This window comes from Salvelinus fontinalis, chromosome 40 (genome assembly GCF_029448725.1).
Source record: "Salvelinus fontinalis isolate EN_2023a chromosome 40, ASM2944872v1, whole genome shotgun sequence".
Lineage (NCBI taxonomy): Eukaryota > Metazoa > Chordata > Actinopteri > Salmoniformes > Salmonidae > Salvelinus > Salvelinus fontinalis.
The window spans coordinates 16,777,034-16,794,162 of NC_074704.1; the positions used below are offsets into that span (position 1 = coordinate 16,777,034).

Consider the following 17,129-nt stretch of genomic DNA (forward strand, 5'->3'; position numbering starts at 1 on the left):
CCTCTCTTCTTCCTCTCTTCCTCTGCAGTATCCATATCAGTTGGTTGTTCTTCACTCTCGTTCTCCCCTCGTAACAGTATCCATGAGTACCGTCTGTCTGGCTGGCTGGCCCAGCAGGAGGACATCAACAGGATAGTCCTGTACCAGACAGACAGCAGTATGACCCCCTGGACTCAGCGCTGCATCAGACAGGCTGACTGCATCCTCATCGTGGGCCTGGGTGAACAGGAACCTGCGCTGGGACAGGTAGGAGGGACGGGGTGAAGAGCTGGAGGTTGATTTGGATGGGGCTCAATTGGAAGATGGGTTGCTAGTGTTTGGAGGATTGGTTGACCTATGAAGCTACTCTACTTACAAGCTGCCTAGTTACATTTATTTGTTCAATTTAAAACTTTCATTGTGAAATTATACATGAACCTCATATTTCAGCTTATTTGTAGAGATATTTTTTTTTAAAGCAGTCTAGTTATGACTGCATCTTATCCTCAGTACTGTATTTAACCATGCCTCTCTCTCTCTAGTTAGAGCAGATGTTGGAGAACACCGCGGTGAGGGCCCTGAAACAGCTGGTGCTGCTCCATAAAGAGGACGGGTCGGGGCCCTCCAGGACCGTAGAGTGGCTCAACATGAGGAGCTGGTGCTCTGGACACCTCCACCTCCGCTGCCCCCGCCGGGTCTTCTCACGACGCAGCCCCTCAAAACTGGTGCGACTCCCTGGGGAGATGCCATGACTTCTTTGTTTCTTTTTTTACTTTCTCTCTTTCTAACTTTCGTTTTTTTATTTTTTATTCATTCATCACACACCGACCTTTGCCCACATCTGATTGTGTTCCTCCATTAAATGGAGGATGAGGACAGTTGTAAAGAGAGCTCTGACGATGTGGTAAGAGAGGAGGCTAGTCTGTTTTATATATACTTTAATAGCCTGTTGAGCATGTCCTCTTCATCCAATCAAAACATTTGTTTTATCTTGCACGGAGTGACGGCTCAAAATGAAGCACTTTGCTGTTCTACGAGTAGCATGAGTTTTGGTTTTCATGAGAAATAACATAGTGCTTTAGCAACAAAAGCTTTGGGAAACCCAGCCCAGGTCGTTTTGGGGAAATTATCCATTGACAAGCTTACCAACCACTTACAGCGCTTTGGTGGATAGCAACTGTCGCTAACCAGGCCCAAGTCTGAATTGTTGGACAAGCTCTCGTTTCAAGCGCATGGAAGCCTACAAATTGCTCAGATTATCATCTGAAATCGACGTGTGTGTGTGTGTGTGTGTGTGTGTGTGTGTGTGTGTGTGTGTGTGCGCAGAGGGAGGTGTATGAGAAGGTGTTTGAGAAGACAGCGGACAGACACAGTGATTTCTCTCGGCTGGCCCGGGTACTGACTGGGAACAGCATCGCTCTGGTGCTGGGAGGAGGAGGTGCCAGGTCAGTGGACTTAGTTTTGATAGGAACACCTCTCTTTTGTGCTAGACTCTCTTTTGTAGATGATCAAGTAGTACGTGCTTTACTCCACACAATCGACATCATCAAATGCATGTTTTCAATGACAGTCATGGGACCACAGCTCTTTGCATGAGAAGTCCTGTCTTCTGTTGATTATTATCAAGATTTCTTGTAACATGAATGTCCTTCAGTGTATCTGTAGTCTCGAATTAGTCAAGTTCTTTCAGATCTTTTCAAATGAATGAAAGAAGTGGAAGAAATGCAGTCCTCAAACAGTGAATTTCCTACTCTCTCTGATTGGTTGTTGTCTCTGTCACTCTTGCAGAGGCTGCTCCCACGTGGGAGTGATCAAGGCCATGGAGGAGGCAGGGATTCCCATCGATATCGTGGGCGGGACGTCCATCGGGTCGTTCATCGGGGCGCTGTACGCCGAGGAGAGGAGTGCGGTGCGCACCAAGCAGAGAGCCCGAGAGTGGTCCAAGGTCTGATCCTCCCTCCGCTATACCATCATGCACTTCTCTTGTTCCTAAATCTGACCTTTTGGCACATTCCTTTGTCAGGTGACATGTAGTGTATTAGAGGGAATCAGTTTGAGCATGGCGAGACACAGAATCACTCGTGTTGATCACATAATGAGTGGTCATGTGGGACGCAAGGTGATTCTGTGCGGTTCCGACTGAAATGTTGATCTCAGACACGCTCATTATTAACCTCCTTCCCTCCCTCCCTACAGGCGATGAACTCCGTATTCAAAACCATTCTTGACCTGACCTATCCCATCACCTCAATGTTCACCGGCGCCGCCTTCAACACCAGCATCTCCAAAGTGTTCCAGGACAAGCAGGCTGAGGTGAGAGGTCACATTGTCTGTCAGTGCTACTAGAGATGTCTGTCTGTGAAGGAAACTGGGCCACGTTCAGTAGGCAAACCTTGTGAACAGTTGCAGATAGAAATGTCTTGAATAGAGCTGACGTTGATACCTACTCCACATTTTGGAGAGGCATATTTGTTCTACATAATATATATCCTTCTGAATGTTCCTTATTCCAATTCATATGGAATGTGTGGTCTATGTAACCATCAGGACCTGTGGTTGCCCTACTTCAACGTGACTACTGACATCACGGCGTCCGCCATGCGTGTGCACCAAGACGGTGAGTGACAGGCAGCTAACCGCTGGCCCCTCCCTCTCTCTGCTCTATCGCTGTTTAGAAATGGACGACTAGATTTTGAAGTTGTCTTGACCGCACTATAGAAGTAATTGTCCTACTTCTGCAGGATTTTGAGTAGAAATTGGATAGCTGTTAGGATAACTCTTAAGCAGTCTCACATACACACACACACACACAAGTTAGATATGTATTTCATTTAGATATATACTCCATATGTAACACTATTTAACTCAATCCACTCACGCTGGTACGGTCCAATATGACCGAGAACTAACGTGGGATTGACATGATCATTCATTCCTTATGTCATTCGGCGTTTGATAACAGCTAGATAATTTAGATTAGAACGTACTGATTTTACTGAATCAGAGTATGGGTTATGGGACTAAAATCCCAGCCCTTAATTGTACATTTACATTTTAGTCATTTAGCAGACGCTCTTATCCAGAGCGACTTACAGTTAGTGCATTCATCTTAAGATAGCTAGGTGGTGTTATAATTTGGCGTTTTAGATAAATTGGTTAGGTTCTGCATGTGTTTCAGCTGTATAATACTAATAGGGAGGTCATACAGCTGGTATGCTAGAGCAAAATCCTCTTTTCCCTGCTTGTTTAATATGTTCCTCCATTGACTGACTGACTGACACTTAATATATGGATTGTTTATGTGTGTGATGACTGACTGAGTGAGAAATGCACTGCCACTAACTGTAGCTAGAATAGTCCTAGAGGCTGGGGGTACGACCCCTGCTGACCTCTTGGGGTCATAGGCCACACCTTTTGGCTTGTGGAAGGAAACCTACCCCCCCCCAAATCCAGTGTTAGTACATGCTGCATGCATTCGTTATCACCGGTAATGTCCACTGGTTTGTAAGAGCAAAGGCATTTAAAGAAAGTAATCTATGTTATTTATGTACTGATTTTAGGCCACATAGGCAAATGTAGCAATTGAGTCCTCCTTGATCCTGGATTTGGGGTGTCATAAGGTTGTGGGGTCCTCCAGTTATATCTTCGATGCCTGTCTGCACTTGGCATGTTTACTAACGGCGAGAGCAAAGCTTTACGACACTCTCTCTCTTTACCGACCACCTTCCTCCTCCCTAGTGTGATGTCACTTCCTGTTGACGCAGCCTAGTACACTCCCACTGCTCATCTCTATTACTCTCTTTCTCAGGTTATTCCTCCTACCTTTCTCCCATCTGTTTTATGTTTAAAACGTGTCTTTTAAAACAACACCAAACAAACCATGCGACTTGCCTAATGTTCATTTGCTCATATGGGGACACTTTCATCATCTGCTGTATATAGGCTTACTATTAGCCTGGTCCCAGATCTGTTTTGCCATCTTACCATCTCCTATGGTCATTGTTGGGAAAATGGCACAAACAGATCTGGGGCCAGGCTAGTGTACTATAGATGTAGTGTGCTAGTCGCTGAACCTTCCACCCTTGTCCGCGTCAACAAGTAGGATCCAGAACACTCTTCATTTGCTTTACCCCTCCGCACCCTAACGCCTCTCCGTCCATCCCTCCCTCGCTTCCCATAGTTTCTCCCAATGTGCTTTCATACAGCTCAAATTTCCATTACTGGAGGCTTACACACAGGAATAGAGTGAAGTTGCCCCTAGACCCTGATCTTGGGTCAGTTATGTATTTCCCCCAATAATGGTTAAGTTTAGTATTGGGGGAGGGGAAGCTGATCCTAGATCTGTACCTAGAGAACTTCAACCGTAGCATACACCACACATGGCCAGAGCGCAATGTCTGAAGCTCCGAGTAAGTGGGCCATTTTTTTAACACCAACCTCAGGGTTTTCCAACATAGGAAGTTACACCGTTGGCTCATTCGTAACACAAGGACTTTCTGTGTTCGTGGTGGCACTATTTGATTAATGCAACACCCCATGTTTCCATAAGCCAACCAATGAATGTTAGTCTCTTCGACATTGTGTAAATGTAGCATCATTTAGTCTTTTTTATATATTTATGTTACGCTAGTCGCAAGACCTGTAGCTTAATTTCAAGATGGTGGCTTTTAGAGTATGGTCATAGCCATCAAGTTTATAGATCCTGCGTTGTGTGTGTGTGTGTGCTAGCTAATTCTCCCTGGCTTGTAGATGGATCTTCCTTTTGATCTTTTTCTAACTCTTACTTCTCTCTTTCACTGGTCTCCTCCCTCTCTCTCGCTCTCTCGATCCCTTTCTCTGAGAATGTTGGTGCATTTTGTAGTAATTTTCTTGTTTGTTGTCGGCTGCTATCTATCTAACCAAGCTAATACGCTCTTACGCTCTAAACAAAACACCAAACAGGACGACTGTGGCTGTTGATAGCCTGGGATAGAGTAGAAATACACTGAGTGTACAAAACATTAGGAACACCTTTTGCCTTTAGAACAGCCTCAATTTGTCGAGTCATGGACTCTACAAGTGTTGAAAGCGTTCCGCAGGGACGTAGGCCCAGGTTGACTCCATTGCTTACCTTAGTTGTGTCAAGTTGGCTGAATGTCCTTTGAGTGGTGGACAATTCGTGATACTCATGGGAAACTGTTGAGCGTGAAACCCAGCAGCGTTTCAGTTCTTGACACAAACCGGTGCGCCTGGCACCTGCTCCCATACCCCGTTCAAAGGCACTTACATATTTGTTTTTGTCTTGCCCGTTGGCACACATACACAATCCATGTCTCAACTGTCTCAAGGCTTAAAAATCCTTCTCTAACTTGTCTCCTTCCCTTCATCTTCATTGATTGAAGTGGATTTAACAAGTGACATCAATAAGGGATCATAGCTGTCACCTGGTCAGTCTATGTCCTGGAAAGAGCAGGTGTTCTTAATGTCTTGTGCGCACTCAGTGTATGTAGGTCTCCATTTTCCAATGATGTTTCTGAACTAATACATGGTTACGGTGTTCATGGCTCCTTTTGAGTGGTTTAGGAGAGTAAATGGATGACACCATTTGAACTATTAGTTTGAAATTCAGTGTAATATTAATGCTGTGACGCTATTTAGTTATTTTCTATCTGTATTGAAAAAATTTAATTGTCATCTACAATCCTGTCTGTGCTATCTGTTTTACTTCTAGAACTGGCCTCTCTGGTTATTTACTTCTAGAACTGGCCTCTCTGGTTATTTACTTCTAGAACTGGCCTCTGGTTATTTACTTCTAGAACTGGCCTCTCTGGTTATTTACTTCTAGAACTGGCCTCTCTGGTTATTTACTTCTAGAACTGGCCTCTGGTTATTTACTTCTAGAACTGGCCTCTCTGGTTATTTACTTCTAGAACTGGCCTCTCTGGTTATTTACTTCTAGAACTGGCCTCTCTGGTTATTTACTTCTAGAACTGGCCTCTCTGGTTATTTACTTCTAGAACTGGCCTCTCTGGTTATTTACTTCTAGAACTGGCCTCTCTGGTTATTTACTTCTAGAACTGGCCTCTCTGGTTATTTACTTCTAGAACTGGCCTCTCTGGTTATTTACTTCTAGAACTGGCCTCTCTGGTTATTTACTTCTAGAACTGGCCTCTCTGGTTATTTACTTCTAGAACTGGCCTCTCTGGTTATTTACTTCTAGAACTGGCCTCTCTGGTTATTTACTTCTAGAACTGGCCTCTCTGGTTATTTACTTCTAGAAACATTGCGTTATGTTACCTGGCCATGTTCACTGAGGGTTTTATACTGTATACGTCAGATACAATTTCAGGTCGTTTTACGTTTTTAGATTGTATACGTCGAGAGCTCTGGACATGTTTTGCCCCTTTTGTCTCCTGCTCTTTTCTGTCCCTCACTCTCTCTATATATCTGGCCATCTTTAGCTCTGTCTTGCTCCTAGGTTTTACAAAATTACAGAAACTTTCCAAAGTTCTCAGGTTTTTCAGAAATCCCAGTTGGAGGATTCCCAGAATCAACTGGAAATTCTTCAACTGGAATTTCCCCAACAAATACGGGAACTTTGGGAACGTTTCTGACAATTTGGAACCCTAATCTCTCCTCTCTCCTTTGTCTCACTCTTTATCTCTCTTTCTCTCTCTCTGGCTCTGCCTCTCTCTCTGTCTGTGTGTGACGTGGGGCTATTTGTCCATGTTTGATGTCCCTTCTCCATCTTTCATTCTGACAGGCTCGCTGTGGCGCTATGTTAGAGCGAGTGCCTCCTACACCCCCTATTTACCTCCCCTCTGCGACCCCAAGGATGGCCACCTGCTTGTGGATGGTTGCTATGTTAACAATGTCCCAGGTCAGAGTTCAAAGTTCAAACCCCGACCCGTCTCAACCCCAAAAGGAGTTGTAGAAGTTGCTCCTGACCACTGATACAGGGTCATATTATTTTCACCCACCTGATGGTTAATGTTAGGATTGGGGTTATGTCAATTGATCCCAGATCTGGGGTTAGGGGCAACTTCTACCTTAAGCTCCTTGAAACACAGACAATCAACCACTCCCTCCCCCCCACGTTCCGTCTCACCTTAACCCCACCTGACCAGTCGGACATTGGGAACCCATGGTTTGGAAGGAAAGTTAGGCTAATACAGTGTATATTTCGGTATGTGAGTGGAGGGGATGTAATGTTTCGCTCCCCTACACCCAGAACCACCCATTCTTAACACCAATACTTCTCTATTCAATTTGGCTTCAATAGTTCACACTCATACACACGTCAGTTACGAATTGGCTTTGTCCCGCCCCCCAGTGTCAATAAGCCCCTCCCCATTCCTCCGGATTGGCAGTGAGGCTTTGCTCATGCAGGTACATATCCATGGGTCAGACAGAGAGGTGCATGATGGTCCTGCTTTTGGTGCCCCGCCCCCTCCCTGTTTTTGGTTCTCCTTGCTGCTCCACTTCATCTCCCAAGTTCTCCTGCACTTGGCTGGTATACTACACACCAAGTGTACACTCACTTGCCTGATTTTTCCTGAGCATGGCACACAGGCTTTTTCCTAAGGCCTTTCCACGCAGCTTACTGCTTGTCGTTTTCCACTTTCTAAAGCTTGGGTCTCAGTCACTCGTTTGTCAGTGTAGGTCCATAGGTTATAGCTTTTTGCGTATCGACCTAGCTATAGGAACACAACATGTAGCGTTCTCTTCAGGGTTTGAAGCTGATCCTATGGTGTCGGGAAATAAATGTTTTGTGTTGAGGTCAGAGAAGATCACCATATAGGCTATTTCATGTTTGTTTTTTAAATTGTGGTCTGTAGTCGTTTTTTCTGTGTCCATTTGTTTGTCCGTTCGTCCATCGCTTGATCCCATGTCGTCATACCGACCAGTGCTTATGAATGGCTTCTGTCAACCATTTGCACCCCCCCCCAGCAGCTACACCTCCCCCTGTCCATGTATGTGCATGTGTCTGTGTACTGTACGCATCTATATATTTACTCTTTACATATATATTGATGACAGTGTTGCTGATGCTACCTGTTTCCCTTTAGCTTTTTCTAGCGAGATGCCAAAAGTGTTCTGGATCCTACCAATGCCCATAGCCGAACATACAGTTCCATCACTCTTGTCAGTGAAAGGCTTGATTGAAGCCTCAAATTAAAAGTGGGGTGAGAATGGTGACTGTGCGTTTTGTTAGTACTTCTAAGTCCAGAATTAGTTCAGTTCAATGATTCCACACTGAAATTCTTCAGTCTCGTATGTCCCCTTCAAACTCCACACACAGCCGCATCCTGCTCTTCCTCTGGTGCTCCTTCTCCTTCCAATCCATGCAGCGCCCAGCCTCCCCCTGCCCTCTGCTGGTCCGGAGTGGTATTACAGGACCACAGCTTTGGGCAGTGCTGGCTGGTTGCCCCTAACATGTTCGCTAGTGTCTGAGAGATCTCCATATGCTGTGATCAGACTACCAACCTCCAGTGCTCTTTGTGTCTAGTTGGGGAGTCAGGGAACTGAAGGTTTAAAAAGGTTCCTCTTAACTAAAATCACCAAAAATACAGGTTTCTTCCCCCTTTTTGTATGTTTTCACCAAGTGCTGTAAAACACACTACTTTTTATAAATGGTTCTAAAAGCAAAAGCTTCACTTTGGCTCGATAACCTTTCACAAGGGTTAACTCACAAGGAGCATAAGGTTGTGGTTGGGGACAGAGTCTGGAGATCGAACCAACCCTTGATACTCTGTGGCTGAACCCATACCCCTGTACCATGTGCCTAGACCTGACACACACACACTCAGGTCTCTGTGCATGGTAAGGTGGTTCAGGGAATGCAGAAGCAATTTGAGAGGTTGGGCAGCACCACATTCACATCTTGTGGCTAACCCCTTGGCGGTTACCCACCTCTGGGTTAACCAATTGGGATTGCATCCCTTTGGTTTGGGGTCGTGGTCTGCTGCCAAAACGCATGACTAACCTGAGAAGTTATGCCAACATTATTGAGATGTTATCCCCTCCCTCCCCCTGGGTGTGGCTCACAGGGTCACTGTGGCGCTATGTGAGGGCGAGCATGACCCTCTCAGGGTACCTGCCGCCCCTCTGCGACCCCAAAGATGGCAACTTGCTTATGGACGGGGGCTACATCAACAACCTGCCAGGCAAGTAGATGGGGAGGAGAACAGGAAAGAGGGTGGAGAGAAGGGGTAGTAGGACATTTTCAGAGTTATTTTAGTTGGAGGGGGGGGTATTCAGAGATCATCCATGGGTAGGGGCTGTCATTGACAATGGTGGAGATGACAGTTTGACAGAATTCAGTTGCTTTTTCTACCATCTGAGCAGTGGGAAGGAGCGTTCAAATCATTTCCATTGTCAAAATGTTCAAATTTAATTTGCCAACAATCTTTTCAAAATATAGCCATAGAGGCAATTGACTGAGGGGAAAACAAATATGTAAATGAACCCCGTAGTGTATTTGAAATTGGTCTGTAACATGCTTTCAGCTCAGGATCAATCTTTCCTATCAGATGGGAGAAAATACAACACAGAGCGTCAAGTGTGTTAGTGATGGTGGGCACTGGTGGTACAAAGTATCCCATTGTCCAGTATCCACAAGCTTTTTAAATCGGCACTAAATCAACAGAGAATGCTATGTGTCTGTCAGTCAGGCTTCCTGGTGTCTTACTGGCTGAGAACATCTAAAGGGGCAGGACATATACCGTATTCCTCAAATTATTGGAGTGTAGATAGAGTTGTGATTTAGGCAACTTTAAAAACGATATAGCTTTCTCAATTCCATAAAACAAAACAATAGCCCATGCTTCTAAATCAGTGACTTACTAGACACCAGTCGGCTCTGACAGTACATTCCCTTCCAGTATGAAGACGACACGCAGTATCAGGCCCCTCAACAAACTGGTATTCAATAGGATGTTACCAACTTGGGAGTTCTACCAAATGGATGTATTGACTGCCTGTTGCATTCCAACTGGAAAAAAAGACAACTTGAAAAAAAAAATAATAATCTGCATGCTACTCAAATGTCTATCTCTTCTACTATGCTACTGTTATCTCCTCTTGGAAGTCGGCATTGTAGCGTGCAGAAGAAAAATAATGAAACACAAAACCATGTTTCACAAACCTGATGAAGTTGAACATCATCCTTCTCTATTTTGGGGGATTTAGGTTCATTTAGATGTGGAATCTCCTTGTGGTTTGTGCCACATGGTTGGGTGGCTTCGAGGTTTACGATACGTGTGATTATTTGATGTTTTGGGTGGACACACCTACAGAGTTGGACCCAGTGTCTATCGGGCTAAAGCAATGACTAGTCTCACATTCTAATAGGCAGAAGAGGCGCAATGCCATAGTAACCATCTAGTGTTTATGATGGATTTAGATAGCTAGTACCCATAGACCTAACGCTAATGATATAAGTTTAAACTCTTCCAAATTTAGGCTTGGTTCATTTTTTACATTTTTGTCATTTAGCAGACGCTGTTATCCAGAGCAACTTACAGGAGAAATTAGGGTTAAGTGCCTTGCTCAAGGACACATTGACTGATTTTTCTCTGGCTCGGGGATTCGAACTGGCGACCTTTGGGTTACTAGACCAACACTAAACCGCTAGGCTGCCTGCCAGTTCCTTGAACACATTGGGTCAACACTGTGGAGTGGACTGGTGAGACCTGCACCCTTCACAGGGTACTTGGTCTCAAACCCTCTCTGGGACTCGCACCATAAACACACACACCAAGGCTGCATTATCAACAATACAGGAGGGAACAAAAAGTGGAGATAAGCATTCACCCAAACATTGGGACCATCAAAAAAAATGTAGAGGTGTAGTAGGGCGATATGAGTAGATGCATTGTATAAAACTGGAAATGAAATGAAGTTTGTTGGGATTTTCCAGTTGGTGATAATCCAGCCAATTGGGATGTCTGTTTCTGGTGGAGTGAGTTTGAATATGTAATAAAGTATATGAAGGACAATGTTCCTATTAGGAGATAACCACAATAACCCCAGACTGGGTTTTCCTTATTGTCCCTGCTGCCGCCTCGTGTACGTCTGTGTGTGTGTGTGTCACAACGTGACGTCCCACAGCGGACATCGCGAGGAACATGGGCGCCAAGACTGTCATCGCCATCGACGTAGGTAGCCAGGACGAGACGGACCTCTGTAACTACGGCGACAGCCTGTCGGGCTGGTGGTTGCTGTGGAAACGGATCAACCCCTGGGCAGAGAAAGTGAAGGTATGATGATCAACGCAGATGACCCTACACACCGACACGAGCACACGCACACATTCTCACACCCTATCGTCTATACCCACCCAGGTTCCAGACATGGCAGAGATCCAGTCCAGGCTGGCCTATGTGTCGTGTGTACGTCAGCTGGAAGTGGTTAAGAAGAGTGCCTACTGCGAGTATATCAGACCACCCATCGACCGCTTCAAGACAATGGACTTCGGCAAGTTTGATGAGATCTACGTGAGTTCCACAATTCCTTCTCAACACCTGTCTCGTCTCCTTATGCAGGCTCTGGGATATGTTCAAAATGTATTTACATTCATGACCACTTTTTTTATGTGGTTGTTAGAGAAAATAAAATGTTAGATAACAGCTAACATTAAGTTTAGTAAAATACAGTCTCCTGTTCATAGCTAACAAATCACAAGGTAAAAGAACATATTTGTAGCTAGGTCTCCACCAGACTCTATTGCTACAGTAGCTTGTTACTGTACCACATGGTCTGTTACCCCAGGCTAACCTGTCCTCTCTGTCAGGATGTGGGCTACCAGCACGGCAAGCTGCTCTTCACCGGCTGGGCCCGTGGTGACATCATCGACAACATGCTCAAGGACCACCGCTCGGCAGACTACAACGACAGCAAGACCAAGACGGACGTGAGTCTCACACACACACACAAGCACACACACACACACACACACACACACACACACACGTCACAAACCTTACATTCACCATCTTTACATTATGACATTCTCCTAACATAATATTTACCTAACGTTATTATAACATTCCCATGACATTCTCTTGTTTTAAGCTGTGTTCGTTATTACATTTTACACAAATTCTAACATTCTCGTTAACATAATGACATTATCTTGTTTGTATTCCAGTCCTGTACGTGTACAGGGTCAGACTTCACTGACCTGGCTGAGATAGTGTCCAGGATTGAGCCGGTCCAGACCTACGTCGATCCCGACGCTGATGCTGCTGAGGGTAAGAGGCTATTATAAAGTGGAAAATGTACCGAAGTCTGGTCGAGCAGTAACTCTACTGCCAACGTCGATAAGGGTTTGAGCATTTCCCCTTCCTCTCTGTTTCCCTCTTTACCATGTCCTGACTCTTTCAAGTGTCCTGCAATAAAATAATAATCACCGCTCCAGAGCCAGTGTCCATGAAGCCTGTCAGAGCAGGATTGCTGATCTAGAATCAGGTTTGCCTTTTAGATCATAATGAATAAGATTTATATGGAAAGATCCTAGATCAGCACTCCTACTCTGAGACTATTTGTGAATACGGGCCCTGGACACCTTTAAAAAAATATTGAATGTATCTTTACTTAAATTGTAGCTCCTTTACGATAGAATATACATGGAGAGTGACACTATATATACAAAAGTATGTGGACACCTCCTCAAATTAGTGGATTCGGCTATTTCAGCCAGACCCGTTGCTGACAGGTGTATAACATCTCCAGACCAACATTGGCAGTAGAATGTCCTTACTGAAGAGCTCAGTGACTTTCAACGTGGCACCGTCATAGGATGCCACCTTTCCAACAAGTCAGTTCATGCTAGATCTGCCCCGGTCAACTGTAAGTGCTGTTATTGTGAAGTGGAAACATCTAAGCGCAACAACGGCTCAGCTGCGAGGTGGTAGGCCACACCAGCTCACAGAACGGGACCGCCGAGGGCTGAAGCGCGTAAAAATGTCTGTCCTCAGTTGCAACACTTACGACGAGTTCTAAACTGCCTCCGGAAGCAACGTCAGCACAAGAACTGTTCGTTGGGAGCTTCATGAAATGGGTTTCCATAGCCTAGCAGCCGCACACAAGCCTAAGATCACCATGCGCAACGCCAGACATTGGCTGGAGTGGTGAAAAGGCGTTCTCTGGAGTGAATCACGCTTCACCATTTATTTATTTTATTTCACCTACTATCTGGCAGTCTGACATACGAATTTGGTTTTTGCGTATGCCAGGAGAATGCTACCTGCCCAAATGCATAGTGTCAACTGTAAAGTTTAGTTGAGGAGGAATAATGGTCTGGGGCTGTTTTAGCCCCCTTTTTTAGTTCCAGAGAAGGGAAATCTTAATGCTACAGCATACAATGACATTCTAGACGATTCTGCGCTTCCAACTTTGGGGCAACAGTCTGGGGAAGACCCTTTCCTGTTTATGCATGACAAAGCCCCCGTGCACAAAGTGAGGTCCATACAGAAATGATTTGTTGAGATCAGTGTGGAATAACTTGACTGGCCTGCACAGAGCCCTGACCTCAACCCCATCGAACACCTTTGGGATGAATTGGAATGCCGACTGCAAGCCAGGCCTAATCGCCCAACATCAGTGCCCGACCTCACTAATGTTCTTGTGGCTGAATGGAAGCAAATCCCCACAGCAATGTTCCAACATCTAGTGGAGGCTGTTATAGCAGCAAAGAGGGGAGGGGGCACAACTCCATATTAATGCCATGATTTTTGAATGAGATCTTTGACAAGCAGGTGTCCACATACTTTTTGTCATGTAGTGCATCACATGGCAATCTTCAGTCTTGTTGCTTGTGCTACAGTATGGCTGGTCTCTTTCATAGTGCATAACTGTGTCTGTGTGTCCCACAGCGGGGGACGAGTCGGACTGCCTGACGGAGTATGAGGAGGATGGGATGGACACGGTGAGAGAAGAGGAGGAGGAGGAGGAGGAAGAAGAGGAGGAGGAGGAAGAGGGGGAACAGGAACTCGATGACCTCTCCCCCGGAGAGTGGGGCCAGAACGGAATCTTCCAGGCGGTATGTGTAACAGACATCATAGACTCTCACTCACACACCCTACTGTTAGTAGTGACTGTCTGTGTTTTGTTCCTCTAGGATGAGGAGAAGTCAGTCCGCCAGCGGAGGAAAACAGAAGGTGACTCCAACACCTACTCCGAGCTCTCCGACTGCTGACAGGAGGAGAGGAAAAATGAGAAAGAGATAGACTTTGGGTCTAAGAACTATGAGGAAGGGAGGAAAGGAGAGATAAGAGTCAGGCTCTGGGTCCAAAAACTAAGAGGAGGTGGAGGATGAGAGTTGGATGTCGGGCACTTTCTGCAGCTACTGTAGCTTAAATACTTATTTTTCCCAACCCTAATCTACTACGCTTGATTCTAATAATTAGCTGGTTTATCAAATAAATCAGGATAGTTACATCAAGGGTTGAAAACCTACAGGAGAGTTCTCCAGGAACAGTGTTGGAGAGCCCCGCTAACCCCCTGACCCTTAACCCGTAAGCCCTTGGACCACTGGTGCCCAGTGTGATTTGGACCATGAATGGATCCTCTCTAATCTGAAGATGGACTCAACTGGGACCCCACCACTCTGTTTCCCTCCCACCACTCCACTCCTGCCAAAGCTGAACTACTTTTATCGGGGTGACTAAAGGGTGTCCCTCATACCACAGGGAACACATTAGTACTTGGTTGAAGTTAAACACCTAGTCTCTTTAAGCTTTCCGCTCCAATGCTTTGGCTCTATTCAGACTGACTGTCTGCATGTCCTGTCTGTCCATAATCAGGAGAGGTTCTCATTGATGGTACACTGTTCTCTGTTAAGACACAGATGGGTATTACGTGGATGGAAGTTGGAGAGAGGTGTGTGTGTGTATGTGTGTCATTACGATGTATTTACTAGTAGTAGTATTAAAGGCTGATAATGAAAGAGGTGCAAAACCGCTGCTGCGCACAAACGGTAGAAAGACGGATGTATACTGAACAAAAATATAAACACAATATGCAACAATTTAAACAGTTTTACTGAGTTCATATAAGGAAATCTGCCAATTAAAATACATTAGGCCCTAATCTATGGATTTCACATGACTGGGCAGGTGAGCAGCCTTTGCTGGGCCTGGGAGGGCATAGGTCCACCCACTGGGGGGCCAGGACCAGCCAATCAGAATAAGTTCTTTGCCACAAAAGGGCTTTATTACAAACAGAAATACTCCTTAGTTTCACCAGCTGTCCGGCTGGCTGGTCTCAGACGGTCCCGCAGGTGAAGAAGCCGGGTGTTCAGGTCCTTGACTGGCGTGGTCTGCGGTTGTGAGGCCGGTTGGACGTACTGCCAAATTCACAAACACAGCGTTGGAGGTGGCTTATGGTACAGAAATGAACATTTAAATTATCTGGCAACAGCTCTGGTGGAAATTCCTGCAGTCAACATGCCAATTGCACACTCCCTCAAAACGTGAGACATCTGTGGCATTGTGTTTTGTAATAAAACTGCACATTTTAGTGGCCTTTTATTGTCCCCAGCACAAGGTGCACCTGTGTAATGAGCCTGCTTTTTAATCTGCTTCTTGATATGTCACACCTATCAGGTGGATGGATTGTTTTGGCAAAGGAGAAATGCTCACTAAAATAGATTTTAAACCAATTTTTGCACAAAATTTGAGAAGCTTTTTGTGCATATTAAGAATGTCTGGGATATTTTGTTTCAGCTCATGAAACATGGGACCAACACTTTACATGTTGCATTTTATACTTTTGTTCGGTGTACATTATTGGATGTTGAAGTAGGGAGATGAAAATGTGTAGAGGAGAGGTGTGTGTCAATGGTTTCCACCATGCTTGCTACTACTGTATTCTGCTTGTTCCAAGCAGAGGATAACAATGCCTTTTTAACCTGAATTTAACCATTTAAAAACGATGGAGGGGAGACTTTGCCAATGGACCTTTTAGTATAGAAAACCCCCTCCCTACTTGCCTAATGCTTGCATGGGGTCCCGTGTACTCCCTAACCAACGAGTGTCAAACTCAGTCCACGGAGGGCCAAGTGTCTGTGGGTTTTCACTCCTTCCTTTTACTTTATGAATTAAGGTCACTAATTAGTAAAGAACTCCCTTCACTTGGTTGTCTAGGTCTTAATTGAAAGGAAAAACCAAAAACCTGCAGAAACTAGGCCGTCCATGGATTGAGTTTGACACCCCTGCCCTCAAATGGTCACAGAATAATTTAGTCTAATCTTAGTAATAACTATATATACATGATACATATTTTACACCTGTTAATACTCAGAAATATGTAAATAATAAATAATTTCTATGTCAATGTTTTTCTGCTGCAAAACTTGGACTCTTCGCCTGAGAGATGTCCTTCCTAAATCCATTCAAATGTGCACTGAATGTTTTTTTTTTGCCAATTTAATTTATTTGTTTTGTTTTACCACTGGCTTTTTTAAAATAGCCTTTTTTTATCACTGAACAAAAAAGGAGAAAAAAAATCCTAATGGAGAATTCTAATTACAGACATGAATAATGAAATGTACTGTCCTTTCTTATTAGCTTGGGTTTTGCTATTTTGCACTGATGAATATAAAGAATAATTCCTTGGTTGGAAAGGAGATTTGTTTTATTTGCATCTTCCTTAAGATGCCCTATGGAGACAGGATTGTATGGGATGTCATTTCAATTTAAAGAAATGTTAAAATGCATACTGAATAATAAATCTAAATTATAATGCAAACATTTGTTTTTATTTTATAACAGGTAGAGGAGAGGATTTCTCCTGTAACTTTACTTTTACTGTACCTGTAGTTTCTGAAGTTGTCCACAGGAGGGAGCCCTGTTCATTCAACGTGATGAGAACCCCAACACTACTCTACTGAATCATCATAGTTTGCCAGAGCCACACCTCCCTCTCTCTACACAGCAGAGGTGGATGTGCAGAAACACGTCCAGAAGCGGCTTCCAAATCATCCATGCACCCTCTCACTCCACCCCAGCCTCAGCTCCACATCCCTGGGTGCAGCATCTGCAGTTCCCCCTCAGTGAAATTACTCAACCACATTACATGACTGGACATGACCATTCCTTCCAATAAGTCTTTGGATGCTTGTGAAAGTGATATAATGTGTGTGTGACTTCACTCTTAATATCCTGTTA

At 44.6% G+C, this 17,129-nt stretch overlaps 1 protein-coding gene across 5 annotated transcripts in view; it reads left to right on the top strand.

The window, feature by feature from the left end:
- Positions 1–16,710, top strand: part of LOC129839675 (patatin-like phospholipase domain-containing protein 6) — a 32,876-nt gene extending 16,166 nt beyond the window's left edge. For 2 of the 5 annotated variants that reach the window (XM_055907223.1, XM_055907224.1), the window contains exons 22-35: positions 78–246; positions 522–704; positions 1,306–1,424; positions 1,768–1,924; positions 2,176–2,292; positions 2,527–2,596; positions 6,722–6,838; positions 9,009–9,125; positions 11,071–11,219; positions 11,304–11,456; positions 11,753–11,872; positions 12,110–12,212; positions 13,836–14,002; positions 14,081–16,710. In XM_055907223.1, coding sequence (XP_055763198.1) covers positions 78–246; positions 522–704; positions 1,306–1,424; positions 1,768–1,924; positions 2,176–2,292; positions 2,527–2,596; positions 6,722–6,838; positions 9,009–9,125; positions 11,071–11,219; positions 11,304–11,456; positions 11,753–11,872; positions 12,110–12,212; positions 13,836–14,002; positions 14,081–14,158 — 1,819 coding nt within the window. In that variant the 3' untranslated portion in view covers positions 14,159–16,710. The remainder of the gene's footprint in view (positions 1–77; positions 247–521; positions 705–1,305; positions 1,425–1,767; positions 1,925–2,175; positions 2,293–2,526; positions 2,597–6,721; positions 6,839–9,008; positions 9,126–11,070; positions 11,220–11,303; positions 11,457–11,752; positions 11,873–12,109; positions 12,213–13,835; positions 14,003–14,080) is intronic. The other 3 variants (XM_055907226.1, XM_055907225.1, XM_055907227.1) reach the window with 3 other exon arrangements.
- Positions 16,711–17,129: the final 419 nt, after the last annotated feature.